At 45.4% G+C, this 13553-nt stretch overlaps 1 protein-coding gene across 1 annotated transcript in view; it reads left to right on the top strand.

Moving 5' to 3' along the window:
• PIK3R4 (phosphoinositide-3-kinase regulatory subunit 4) overlaps positions 1-13553 on the top strand; it is a 250220-nt gene that overhangs the window by 20911 nt on the left and 215756 nt on the right. Inside the window, exon 4 of the mRNA XM_086949456.1 lies at positions 9115-9697. Within this exon, the coding sequence (XP_086805582.1) occupies positions 9115-9697 (583 nt within the window). The remainder of the gene's footprint in view (positions 1-9114; positions 9698-13553) is intronic.

The following is a 13553-nucleotide window of genomic DNA, read 5'->3' as shown; positions in this document are numbered from 1 at the left end:
TAACCCTGTGGTGCCACAGGCAGTGCTAGTAAGTGAATTTAGGTAAGTGCTTGGCCTCACTTATTGTTTACATTAAATCTCTCTCTGCTCATGTGCAGTGCCCTCCAGCCCTCTATTATTAGCAGCACTGGTTCAAAACTCTGCTGCACATGTAGAAAGATTGTGACAAGTCGATTCTTTAATTAGTTTTGCATTTTAATGAAAGTGTCTTCAATTGGGTGACAACCTCTACTGTCTGACTAGCACTCCTTAGTTCTAACCTATCTGCAAGCATATGTGCCTTTGTACTTCCACACAGAAAAGCACAAGTTGTTCATTTGAGCCAAACGAACCTTCTCTTTCCTGGGTTGTCATCGGTTGTCTTCAACTTCCCTCTCATAATTACAAGCGCTACAAAAATGCTTTCCCTTTAATCATTTACCAGCCAACCAAGCCTCAGCAGACAATTCACCCATTGCCATACGCTTTTTCAATGGGGAGAAAGGAGCTCTTTTCAGTGATGTCCAGTCTACACTTAGAAGAAGCTCAGATGTGGCAGAATCTCTGCCGCTCCGCCCTTTTCACAGTTAGATGATCTGAATTCTTACATTCTGCTGTACTATTCCCGACATTAGAAGGAGAGGCTAAAGTTAATAAGCAGAAACACTGTAGTCCTTTTGGGCCACTACCAGGATTGCTGGCATGACACATGCTCCCTGTTATTTCACACCCGTTGGTATTCTATTTTATTTCTATTTAGTTTTAACTTTGTTAATTAGTATGCCACTGTGGGCATCTTCAGTGTCAGTGAGCTTATAATAAAAACTTTGCAGTGAATATTTTTGTCTTTCCTGGAATGGGGAGGGTGGGGAGGGGTTAGGGTGGGTTACGGTGATTTATACTACAATTATAACTAGGCTGGGTTATTTGGTTCAAGTTGTTTGGTGATTACACATAATGCTGGATGAAGCATCATTTACTGTGATGAGAGTGGCTGACAGACTCTCTTGTCAGATACATTAAAATACCTTCCAGTACTTTCAGTTGGAGTACAGTGTCTCTGCACTTAATTCTGAAGATTGTCATTTATTTGGATCATACATACCAAATAAATTTACTTGAGTATTTCTGTCTCCTCAGGCACATTGCTTCCTCATAAATCTTAGTACAAAAAAGTGACATAGGTAGATCAGTCTCCTCCGTAATATAAGTTATCTTCTAAAATACTAAATCCTAGAGTAATTCCTACCACCTGAAATTGAGCAAGTAGTTCAGAGAATTTTTATTCTACAGATATCCTGTTTTCTCTGCCTTTTATACTTCCTTTCTTGTTGTATTCTAACTTATAGCACCTGTGTTGTTGGTCTGTATGGTGACGCCAGAATGTTTTCTAGAGATGCGCAATAAAAAGGCACAATTCTAGCCCATTTATTTGTGGAAACATTAATTTTGCCTTGTGGAGATGTGAAATATGTGCTTTTTCTCCCTATTCAATTCAATTCAAAAGATCTTTATTTCGATCACATGATCATAAAAGATATACAATTCATCACATTATAAAATAATTTTAAAAATGCATTAAACAACTTTAGTGATCAAAGTTAAAAAAAGAAAGATATGTCAAGATTTCAAATCTGTCCTGAGTCTCCAAGCCTCTTAATACAGCGAGTTCGTGCGTACCACATTGAAGTTAAGAATTTGGATAGTGCAAATACTGTAGTTGGGGCTAGGTCTGTCTTTAGGACTCTGTGAGCGGGTAAAAGAGTTCTGAACCCCATATTCTTAAGCAAGGGGACTAGCCAATGTTTCCTACTCCTCTCGTAGGCCTTACAGAAAAAAACCACATGGACATCGTTCTCCTTAGTGTGGCCGCATGCGGAGCAAGTTTCTGTTGCAGAGCGACAAGACCATGATGCTGTGAATGATGCCAGGGGAAGAGTTCCGTATTTCCATTGGAGGAATAATTTCCTGGTTAGTGCCGGAGTCATGGCATCTAGGACACTCTCCAGTTGATAAGAGTCTTTAATTTTTATGAACTGGTTAGTTAGTGATCCATCACAAGTGCCTTCAACAGCTTTGGTGAGCATACGATCATAATAGGCTCTCGAAAGCACCTTTCTGGGGGTCCTGGCGCTTGTATTTGCTGGATCCAGCCAAAGTTCAGGGAGTCCAATTGCCTCAAAAGTTCTCTTGATGTAATTCAGCCAAGGTGTTCTTGTGGCGTTGGGCAACTGTAAAAATTCCTGTAGCTCGGCTCTGTAGGTTGAGAGATCTGGGCTGCTCCATAGACGCCGCCAGAATGCTAGAGGTTTGAGCCCCAGCTCCTCCGTTATGGGCTGGAGGCCCATGTCCAGCCTGAGAGGAAGTATAGGAGTGCTCTGTGGGAGAGCAACAATCTGTCTCTCTGAAATTTGTTCTCAGTAGTTAGTAATTTTGGTGATGGAATATGACCCCACAGCTCACCCCCATATGTGACACCCCCCCCCCCCCGGGCCTGTGCCTTGTAAATTTGAATAACAGGGGTAAGCGGTCGGAAGGGTGACTTATTCGCTAGTCTCATAGTGCCCCCCACCGACTGTGCCAGTTTGATATTAGCTTTTGACTGGTGGGCCGTCCACGTTAAGTTTTCATTGAGGGTAATCCCCAGGTATTCGATTTTGTGGACCCGTTCCAGTTGAGCTGTTCCCAGCTTTGGCGGTGGGCGGTTGAGGGGCTTGGGGTTGAGAATCATGTATTTTGTTTTCTGAGGGTTTATTTCGAGTCCCCTCTCTGAGCAAAAATCCAGAAATCCATCCAAGACTCGTTGTATGCCCATTGGGGATTTAGACAGCAGCAGGGTGTCATCCGCAAACATAATTGCGGGCACCCTGCTGCCAGTCAGTTTTGGGGCATCAGTGTTGGGAATCCTGGTCAGGTGGGCGATTACCCCGTTCACGAAGAGGCAGAACAGGGTCGGTGCGAGCACACAGCCCTGTCTTACCCCTCTGCGAACGGGGAACCTTCCGGTTAAAATGCCACCTCTGCCACACCTAACGCGGGCATAGTTGTTATGATGTAATCTCATCAGGATTGCCAAGATATCTCCCGGGACATTTATCTCCTCCATGACTTTCCACAATTTTGCCCTGGGGACCAAGTCGAAGGCGGCACGCAAGTCCACGAAGACAGTGTACAAGGTGCTGCCCTCGATTGTTGCTGTCCTCCAGTATAACCGATTCAGCCTAAAAATTTGGTTTATTGTAGAGACCCCTTGTCTAAATCCCGCCTGATAGGGAGTCAGGATGTCCGTCTCCTCCATCCAGTTCTGTAGCCGGTCCAAAATCAATCTTCCGAAAAGCTTTTGGGATATATCGATAAGACTGATCGGGCGATAATTGGCTGGGAGCAGAGGGGAGCCCTTTTTAAAAATTGGAACCACCTCTGCTCCCAGCCAAGTATCTGGCACCTCCATCCCCCCGAGAATAGCATTAAATATCAGCGTGAGGTATGGGCCCCATATCCCTGGTTCCTGCTTAAATAGATCGCCGGGTACCCCGTCAAGACCAGGGGCCTTCCCTGTTGGCAGCCTAGCTATAGCCACCCTCACCTCTTTTTCGGTAAAAGGTTCTCCTGTTGGACCAGACAGAATCATATTATTTAATGAATTCTGAGCCCCAACCGTCATTGAATACAGTGACTGAAAATGTCTCTGCCATATACTAGGAGCTATGTTGGGCTCTATTGCCGAGGATAAGTGCTCTGTTCCATTGGACACTATGCGCCGGAATTTACTCGAGTCTTTGATGGCAAGTGACCTAGAAAGTTTCTCCCAGTATTGTTGGTCCCACTCAGCCCTGGCATTCGCCAGTAGCTTCCTGTAGGACCTTCTCCTGGTTTGAATTTCTTCCCTGCCTTTGCGCCCCTTTATTACAAGTAGCAATTTGTTTTTTGAGTCCCTGCAAGTGGCATTATACCAAGTCCTCTTGGTTATGGAACCTGTTTTAGCTCCTCCTTTTGAGAATAGGTCCAGCTCCAGGGTGCTTAGGTCTGCATGAATTTGCCCCAGCTTTTCTCTATTTCCCCCTTCTCCAATATTTGTCCCTGTCAGGAATGCCCTCTCTAAAAGCAGGGTAATTCTTGTGTATAATTTTGGTAACTTATCGGCACTGGTGGCCAGTTTCTCCCACCTGACTCTTCTCCGGTTGTTTTCCAGGAGAAGGCCTGACTTATCTTTATTCGGACCCCGAGATATATCCGCGTTGACTGGAAGGACGTAGTGAAGTTCCAGGGCATTGTGGTCACTGTCCCTTCTCTCTATGACTTTAAAATCAACTATTTGTGACCATTTTGCAAGTTTGACAAGGATATAGTCAAGTCTCGATTCACTACCAGATTTGTTGTAGGTGCATATACTTGGGATATCTGATTTACAGCGGCCATTACAGGCCCTTAGGCTTTGGTTTAGAGTGAGGGCAGTTATCTGCAAGGCGAGTGGAGTCCAAGCTCTGGGCGGGGGCGCCACCGTATCCGGCGCTAGCTATCGTGAATCTTCCTCAAAGGAGGGTCCGTCTCGTAGGCCTGGTAATGGTTCATAGTGAGAATTTAAATCACCTCCCACCAAGTAGTGGAGTTCCCGTGGGATACCGTCTAAGAAAGCAGAGAGTTCCTCTATGGTGTTGGATTCTCTTGACATGGGTACCGGTCGCGAATATACATTTACTACGACCAGTTTCGTGGAGTTTGGCCACTCTAATAGGACAGCTAGGATATCGTCTGAATCGGTCTTCATGCAGCTGGCCTGGCAGCCTAGATCTGATGCTACCCAAATTGCCAATCCTCCAGATGGCCTGCCCCTTCCCCCCCCCACTTAGCTGGTTTGGAGAATACTGCATATCCCTGCACTGTGAGTTCTTCCCGGGCCCAGGTCTCCTGGAAGAGGCATACATTTTTTGAGTTGATAAAGGAAACCCACTCTGAACAATCAATTTTGCTGGCTAATCCAGCGACATTCCATGAGATCGAGGTCATGGAGTGTGATTTATTAGTAGATTGCCCAGTGTCGGAGTTATTAACACCATGAGTCTCCTGGGTGACCGTCGGGAGGGGGGGCGAGTGCCCCGAGCCGACCTTATACTGGTGTCAGTTACAGGTATACCCACTTGGACAGACTCCAGGACTTGATACGGTGTTAGTTCATTCAATGCCCTTGTGACTAGTGTTTGTTCCAGTGGTGTGCTATTCCCTGTCCAATGGAGTGAGAAGGGCTCTTTCCCCTGAGTCTCAGAATGTCAATCTACCATTTCAAGACTACTATATCTATTGTAGGTGGGAAAATAAGCTGGGTAGTGGATTCTGTGGGGCCCCGGTATTCCTCTCGTGCTTCCCCCCCCTCCGCCCCTCCTCCTGATGTTGGACTCCCAACCCACCTCCTCCCCATACGATTGGAAATGGTCATAAGTTCTTCCCCTCTGATGATAGGGGTCACTTCTCTCCCTACGACAGTTCTCCCAGTCATCCAACAACTCATGGTGTTGGCCCCATCTCTGATCCTCCAAGTTATATAGATTTGAAGGATAAAAAAACGAGAGGGGGAGGGCTTGAATGTTACTGCCTTGGTCATCAGAAGCCCAAGCACAGATGTAAGAGGCTGTGCCTGGCTCTCTGAAGGTGACAAAAACGCAGTCTCCTCTGATTGATTTTCTAGAATGTCCTACCCAAGGAGCCCGCCTAACCATGGTAATGTCACTGGTTGTGCCTCGTGGGAGTGGTCTATATATGGATAACCAACGAATAACTTTGTTTTTGAGGGAGGAAGTTGATTCAGTTGTCATAGTTTTTAATTCAGGGACTCCTGCCAGGATAGCAGTATAGGGGGATGCCTCTGGAGGGAGATTAACAGGTTTAGGTTTTCGTGGAATGTTTTGTTTCCCCCCCAGGAGAGTTGATTCACTCTTAGTGTCTGTCGGGATTGTAGCAGAATCTTTAGACGAGGTGGTGGTAGTGGGAGTTAGAATCGATACCTGCTGGGACTTTGGAGGGGCGGTGTTTATGTTGGGGTTGGGGTTAGCCAAGGATTGGGGGGTGTTTTTTTGGTTAGGTTGTGAGTTTTGAGTGACGGTAGCTAAGCCCTTTTTCTTTGAGGTTGAAATAGATTCACTTCCTTTATTAGTCTTTGGGTCTGGGCCCCCTTTAGCTCCTTTCAGTTCCAGTTTCATCGAATCAGCTAGTTGGACTGTGGATTTTTCAATATTGACCAACCTAGCTTCGATCTTAATCAAGCGAGCTTCGAGGGGACTCAGTAAGGACCTGAAAAGTGTACCTATATTCTCCAGTGTGATATCATCACTAGAATTATCCACTAGGGTATTATTTGTAGCGGCTGGCAAGGCCGTATGGATAGGGGCTAAAGGTGAGATTGATATACTGGGCTTATCTGGGTTACTATCCATGATGCGTCCTTTCGTACCATTTCCCCTCGATGGATTAGATTTTGGTGTTTTTATCTTACTACCTACTTTATTTTGTCCCCCCTTCCTCTTTTTTTGGATTGCACCTTCCCTAACGCCCCTTGCTCGGTCGGGACTGGTATCTTTGTCATTAACTACCACTATATTGGGTTCAAGTGTCGGTGACAGGCTTCCAGGTGAAATTTGGGGTGTTTGAGTATTAGGCAGGGCCATTAAGCTCATGTCCTCAAGGTCGCTAGGGGCCTCGATTGTAAAGTCTGGGTCAGTAGTTGAAACACTAGGTGGCTGGTTTTCTCCCATATCCCTCTGTGCACTGTTAGTGGGATGGGACCTTCCATCCGGGGTTCTAGCTTGGGCCATTGGCCCCATTGAAGATCTACTGACCCAGTCTATTTCCTGGGAAATTCGTCTCTCCAGAACTTCTATTTCCTCTATCAAGAGTGATCCGGCTTTGACGAAGTAGTTGTCGATGGTGCCTTTCGCGGCTCCAGCCGCAGCCAAGGAAGATTTGCTCCTGGTTTCTCTGGTGCACATTGTTCCTTTTTTTGAGTGGAAATAAAATAACAAGGGGAAGGGCCCGGCCCGGCCTCTTCCGACCTCGAACGGCCTCAAACGGCCCGCTCTTTGCCCGCTCTTTGCCCGGTCTTTGCCCGGTCTTAGCCCCGGGCTGAGTCCCGCGCGCGTCCCGCGGGTATTACTGAGGGTATATGCTTGTGTGCTGTGGGCGTGCCTTGCAGGGAGAGCGGGCCAGGTGATGGTGAGAGGCCTCGCGGGGACTCCTGGTTGCTGGAGTCCCCCGCGTCACGCTCGCAGCCCTGCACGCCTCGCAATCAGCACACAGGTGATGGCCAGGTGAAGCGGGACCCGCGGAGCGGGTCCGGCGAACAGTTTCCCTTTCTCCTTTCTCCAACTGGGCAGCTCGCAGGGATCTCGGTAACACGCACTCCGTTACTACAGCAAGAGTCTACACTGGACCAGTTCTCACTGCCTGTTTCCATCACTACTAATTTACTTGTGTATTTCTTGGTAGACCTTATCTCTTGACAAGAGATTTGGCTTCCCAAGATTGCTTCCTTTTAAATATTATGGCAGAAAAGTTAGTGCTGGCGATAATCCCAGGCCTCCACTTCTTAGGACACTCTTGCCTCTGGAATCTGCCTACTATACCGTTGATTTTCCCCATTGCAGTAGGTTTTGTTCCCTCTAACCCTGTGGTGCCACAGGCAGTGCTAGTAAGTGAATTTAGGTAAGTGCTTGGCCTCACTTATTGTTTACATTAAATCTCTCTCTGCTCAGGTGCAGTGCCCTCCAGCCCTCTATTATTAGCAGCACTGGTTCAAAACTCTGCGGCACATGTAGAGAGATTGTGACAAGTCGATTCTTTAATTAGTTCTGCATTTTAATGAAAGTGTCTTCAATTGGGTGACAACCTCTACTGTGATACGAAACTAGCACTCCTTAGTTCCAACCTATCTGCAAGCATATGTGCCTTTGTACTTCCACACAGAAAAGCACAAGTTGTTCATTTGAGCCAAACGAACCTTCTCTTTCCTGGGTTGTCATCGGTTGTCTTCAACTTCCCTCTCATAATTACAAGCGCTACAAAAATGCTTTCCCTTTAATCATTTACCAGCCAACCAAGCCTCAGCAGACAATTCACCCATTGCCATACGCTTTTTCAATGGGGAGAAAGGAGCTCTTTTCAGTGATGTCCAGTCTACACTTAGAAGAAGCTCAGATGTGGCAGAATCTCTGCCGCTCCGCCCTTTTCACAGTTAGATGATCTGAATTCTTACATTCTGCTGTACTATTCCCGACATTAGAAGGAGAGGCTAAAGTTAATAAGCAGAAACACTGTAGTCCTTTTGGGCCACTACCAGGATTGCTGGCATGACACATGCTCCCTGTTATTTCACACCCGTTGGTATTCTATTTTATTTCTATTTAGTTTTAACTTTGTTAATTAGTATGCCACTGTGGGCATCTTCAGTGTCAGTGAGCTTATAATAAAAACTTTGCAGTGAATATTTTTGTCTTTCCTGGAATGGGGAGGGTGGGGAGGGGTTAGGGTGGGTTACGGTGATTTATACTACAATTATAACTAGGCTGGGTTATTTGGTTCAAGTTGTTTGGTGATTACACATAATGCTGGATGAAGCATCATTTACTGTGATGAGAGTGGCTGACAGACTCTCTTGTCAGATACATTAAAATACCTTCCAGTACTTTCAGTTGGAGTACAGTGTCTCTGCACTTAATTCTGAAGATTGTCATTTATTTGGATCATACATACCAAATAAATTTACTTGAGTATTTCTGTCTCCTCAGGCACATTGCTTCCTCATAAATCTTAGTACAAAAAAGTGACATAGGTAGATCAGTCTCCTCCGTAATATAAGTTATCTTCTAAAATACTAAATCCTAGAGTAATTCCTACCAACTGAAATTGAGCAAGTAGTTCAGAGAATTTTTATTCTACAGATATCCTGTTTTCTCTGCCTTTTATACTTCCTTTCTTGTTGTATTCTAACTTATAGCACCTGTGTTGTTGGTCTGTATGGTGACGCCAGAATGTTTTCTAGAGATGCACAATAAAAAGGCACAATTCTAGCCCATTTATTTGTGGAAACATTAATTTTGCCTTGTGGAGATGTGAAATATGTGCTTTTTCTCCCTATTAATTTCTGAGGTTTCACAAATGATCCAGCGCGATCCAGAGAAGCGAATGGATGCTGAAGATTACCTGAAACAGCAGAGGGGGAATGCCTTCCCAGAGATCTTCTACACCTTCTTGCAGCCATATATGGCTCAGTTTGCCAAGGAAACCTTCCTGCTTGCAGATGAACGAATCCTCGTCATCCGCAAGGACTTGGACAACATCATCCACAACCTCTGTGGTGATGATCAGTCTGAGAAATCTGAGGGCGAGACTAAGGAAAATGGGCTGCTCATTTTGGTGTCTGTTATTACATCGTGCTTGCAGACACTTAAGTGCTGTGATTCCAAGCTCGCTGCACTGGAACTTGTTCTCCATTTGGCACCACGATTGAGTGTTGATGTTTTACTGGATCGCATCACACCCTATCTGTTACATTTCAGTAATGACACCGAGCCCCGGGTGAGGGCAGAAGCAGTGAGGACGCTTACAAAAGTTCTAGCCCTGGTGAAGGAGGTCCCGCGCAATGATATCAACATCTACCCAGAATACATTTTGCCTGGTATTGCGCATTTGGCTCAGGATGAGGCTACCATCGTCCGTCTGGCATACGCTGGTAAGAATGTACATGTGCCGGGGCTCACATTTCATTAATCTGTGATTAAGATGCAGAACAGTGGGGAAGATTAATTAAAGGAAGAGTAAACCAAAATACACTATGCTAGCCTGTTAACGTTTTCATCTGAACCCCACTGAATTCTGTCCAATTACATAGTTTTGGATACAATTCAAGCATAATTAACTGTGGGGGAAAATGTGAAAATATATCACAATAATACTTCCAGGAAACTACCTGCTACATTCTGTAGCTGTAAATTAAGTATGTATTTACCTTTTATTGCCTCTTATTGCTTTTTTTATATAAAGATTCAATCCTTGGTATAGGTGTCTCAGCCTATTACTAGACATAGTAGTTAAACAATGGAATGGGTACTTATTTTAAAATGTGTGAAGAAGCATAAGGCTAAGTGACCTCTGTCAATGAACAAACTCTGTTTTCAGGTGAAGCGTTTAAGCTTCCATCATACCCACCTAATACAGCTGAGGCATTCTTTCCTTCTTCAGAACCATCTTAAAGAGACTTCCATTTATCATGCCCTAATGATAGACCCAGGAACATTCTGTCTGCATGAAACATAGCAATTTGTGTAGATCAATAGATCTGTTTAGAGAGGTGGTGATATCCAAAAGGTGGATGGTACAAGTATTAGTACTCGCTGTTGAGTAGTAGACCTTAGGTTTCACCTTCAACCTCAGGGGTGGTATAGCTGGAAAATGAATAGGATTTAATGTATTTAATACTCCGACTACATAATGGCTAGTACTCCTCAGAGAAGAAATAGGGCCAAGAAGCCATTAGTTCTTCATCCAAGGGGCGAGTAGATCAGCTATTTGGAATCATTTTTATAGAATAGATTTAGGTCTCATCGAGCATGTTACCACATTTAAAGACTAACGCTGCCTATATACTGTCAGGTTTTGTGCATGTTGGAATGTTTAGTGCGCAAACATAGCTAGTTTCAAATTGTGCTTGTTGGCTAGATCTGCTATCATGAAATGCCTGACATGTTGGCTAGATAGATTGCAAATAATATAAACCAAAGATTAGAATAGTTTGATGTTCTTTCAAACTGTTCTTTTTAGAAGATGAACTTTAGTGACAACCATCATTAGAACAGCCAATCGGTCTTGCTTTTTGCACCAACTGTCTTTGCCAGTGCTGTTAACTAATGCTGTAGAGCATCAGCAAAAAGCTGATGATGTACAGCAACAAACAAAACAAAAAATAAGGCACAGATATGCAGGTGATGGCAGTGTCATGCCTGATGGTGTATTCATGCGTACATAATGACGCAGGTGCCTTTTTCTTTTGTTTACCAGTTCAACAAGGTTCAGTAAAAAAAATGAAAAAGGCAATGAAAAAGGCTGAACTGTAACTTGTGTGAAAGCACTTTTTTGTTTTGTTCTTTAAGATTGAGAGGCCAGCAGCAATTTGCTGCCTGCCCCTCCAGAAAATGGAAAATATTACATTAAGGGCGTAGGGTGATATAATTAAAAGAAAGCTAGGTGGGTAGAGGAGGGAAAAACTGCACACAAGGGAGAGCGCAATACAAGGTGGATGATTAGATGCACACTAATGAAAAACCAACATGTAGCCCACATGCTTTGGTGGAGGCAGAGCCCAACAGAGCGAGCAGCACACGAGGGATAGAGCAACACAGAGCATGGCGTGGATATTTTGTTAGGATAGAAGTAGACGAGGGAGATAGCTGAAATACACATGTGTTCTCATGCACTACTGAATAAAAAAAAATAAATGTAGGTTCCTTAAAGTGAGCAGTGGAACTGTAGAAGATTGTACAGAGTCAAAGCTCCAGAAGAGGAAGAACACACACGGTAAGGATGCCCAGTTGTTGAATAAGAATCAAGCAAATGGGAGTGATAATAAAGGTTATCAATGATGAACCATGGGCAGGCTGAAAGCCCACTGTAAGTTCCAGGCCCCCATTAGTTCTTTACCATCCAGACGGTTTAAATACTCTGGTGGTGAGACCTAAAACGGACATATCATATGTAAAAGCCTGCCGTCACATCCCAAGTGTTAGCCTTTCCACGTGTGCTTCATGTCTTTCTCCAGTAGAATTTAAATTGGAATAACATCAGGCAGGTGGTAAAAAAAGCATACCACATGAGAAAATAATATGTATAGTTCAGCTGATGCATTAAAATGTGTTGCTTTGTGTTTGCACATCGCTTTAGTTGATTATTTTATACTTCCAGCCATCTTTGTGGTGTACGCAAGAGTTTGTGATTAATACACTATGCCCGCTGCAGTCCTGTATACTTCCATACCTCTGCATGTGTCCACAGGTGATGACACCTTTGCATTTAGTCTTTCTGAATGAATGAGGCCAACATATGCCTTACACTGATGTCAACACCATGCTCAGGGTGTGTCCTCAACATTTTCGTACACTTCATTTGTTCTGGGTGCAATACAAGCTATTTCCCTGCAAGTCCGTTCAAAGCTCCCCATTAAAGATCCTCTTGTCATTATCTCCCTTCCCCTTCTCCAAGCCGCATAAAAATAAACATAAACAGTCTTACCTGGAACATTCAAATCACTATCTCAGATAATTTCACCTTCAGGGAGTCCATTTTTAGGTCTCGCCTGTCGATGCGCATGCGCATCGAGCAAGCGAGACTATGGGGGCTTATCCACTCTTTGTCCAACTTGCAAGGAATCGTGGCGATTCCTTGCAGTGCCCGTGACTTTTAAGCTCAATGCGCATGCGCATTGAGCTTAAAAGCGCGTGCACATGCCCCCAGCCGTATTTTCCCTCAAGGCGCACTCCTCCCACACCCCTGCTCCGCCCCCCCCCTGCCCGCCGTGTCGCATTTCTCCTCCCCCTCCCCTTCCACTTCTCTGCCTTCCCTCCGTCTTGTCTCTTCACTTCGCCGTGCCTACCCTACTCTCCTCCCCCCTCCTCCTCCTACTCTCCTCCCCCCTCCTCCTCCTACTCTCCTCCCCACTCTCTCTCTCTCCCAGCACTCTTCTACAGTCTTTCCGCTGCAACCTTCCATCGAATCTCTTCCTCCTACTGCTCCCAATACTACCTTAACTGTTCTTCTCTTCACTCCTAACACCGTCCTTCTTATGTTCGTAAACCACCCGCTCCTCAGGTTGCCCCGTCCGCCTTGATCTCGGAGCCGATCCTTCTCCTTCCCTCCCCCGATTATGTTTCTCCTTCGTGTCGCCCTGGTGTTTACCTTCTTAGGCTCGCCGTCACCGGTCAGTCTTGTTTTTATTTATTGTTGAAATGCTTTGAGATGTGTGACTACATTTGTTTCCCTTCACTAGATGTCCAGCTTGCCTAAGTGGCCGTGATGGGGCGGTTTCTGCTTTGCTGTGCAGACATGGCCCCCCGTTTTGAGTGGGTCCCTGTGAGCGCTGCTACTCACCCGTCCCCTTCTTATGTCTGTAGGACAGTACCCTCAAGGTCACCTTTATTTAGAGTGCAGGGTCGCCCCGTACTGAGGAGCCCCAGACGACACCGGAAACAGTATTCTGCGATGTGGTGGTGCACACGGACCTCTTCCGGGTCACCGGGTGCCCAATATCAATGCCCTGAGTACATGCCGAAAGCAAACCTACGTAGCTCTTCCGTGTGCCTTTTAAAACCCGTTTAAGACTTGAAAACCCAGAGAGAGCTTGCTTAGCCGGGGGATTGATTTATCGACACAAACCAGAAAGTCCTGCGCTATCTTCTGATCCTGCCTGCGGGCCAGATTAGATTTTACTTGGAGATTTAAGGTGCGCCTTTAATGAAGCCGGCGCAGACATAGCTGCTGGCTACGTGCAGCAATTGCCTTCGTCTTCTGGATGACACTGTGAAATTACCCGCGGAAGG

The sequence above is a fragment of the Lissotriton vulgaris genome, unplaced genomic scaffold, assembly GCF_964263255.1.
Source record: "Lissotriton vulgaris unplaced genomic scaffold, aLisVul1.2 SCAFFOLD_2103, whole genome shotgun sequence".
NCBI classification, from domain to species: Eukaryota; Metazoa; Chordata; class Amphibia; order Caudata; family Salamandridae; genus Lissotriton; species Lissotriton vulgaris.
This window is presented reverse-complemented; position numbering and strand designations above follow the sequence as displayed.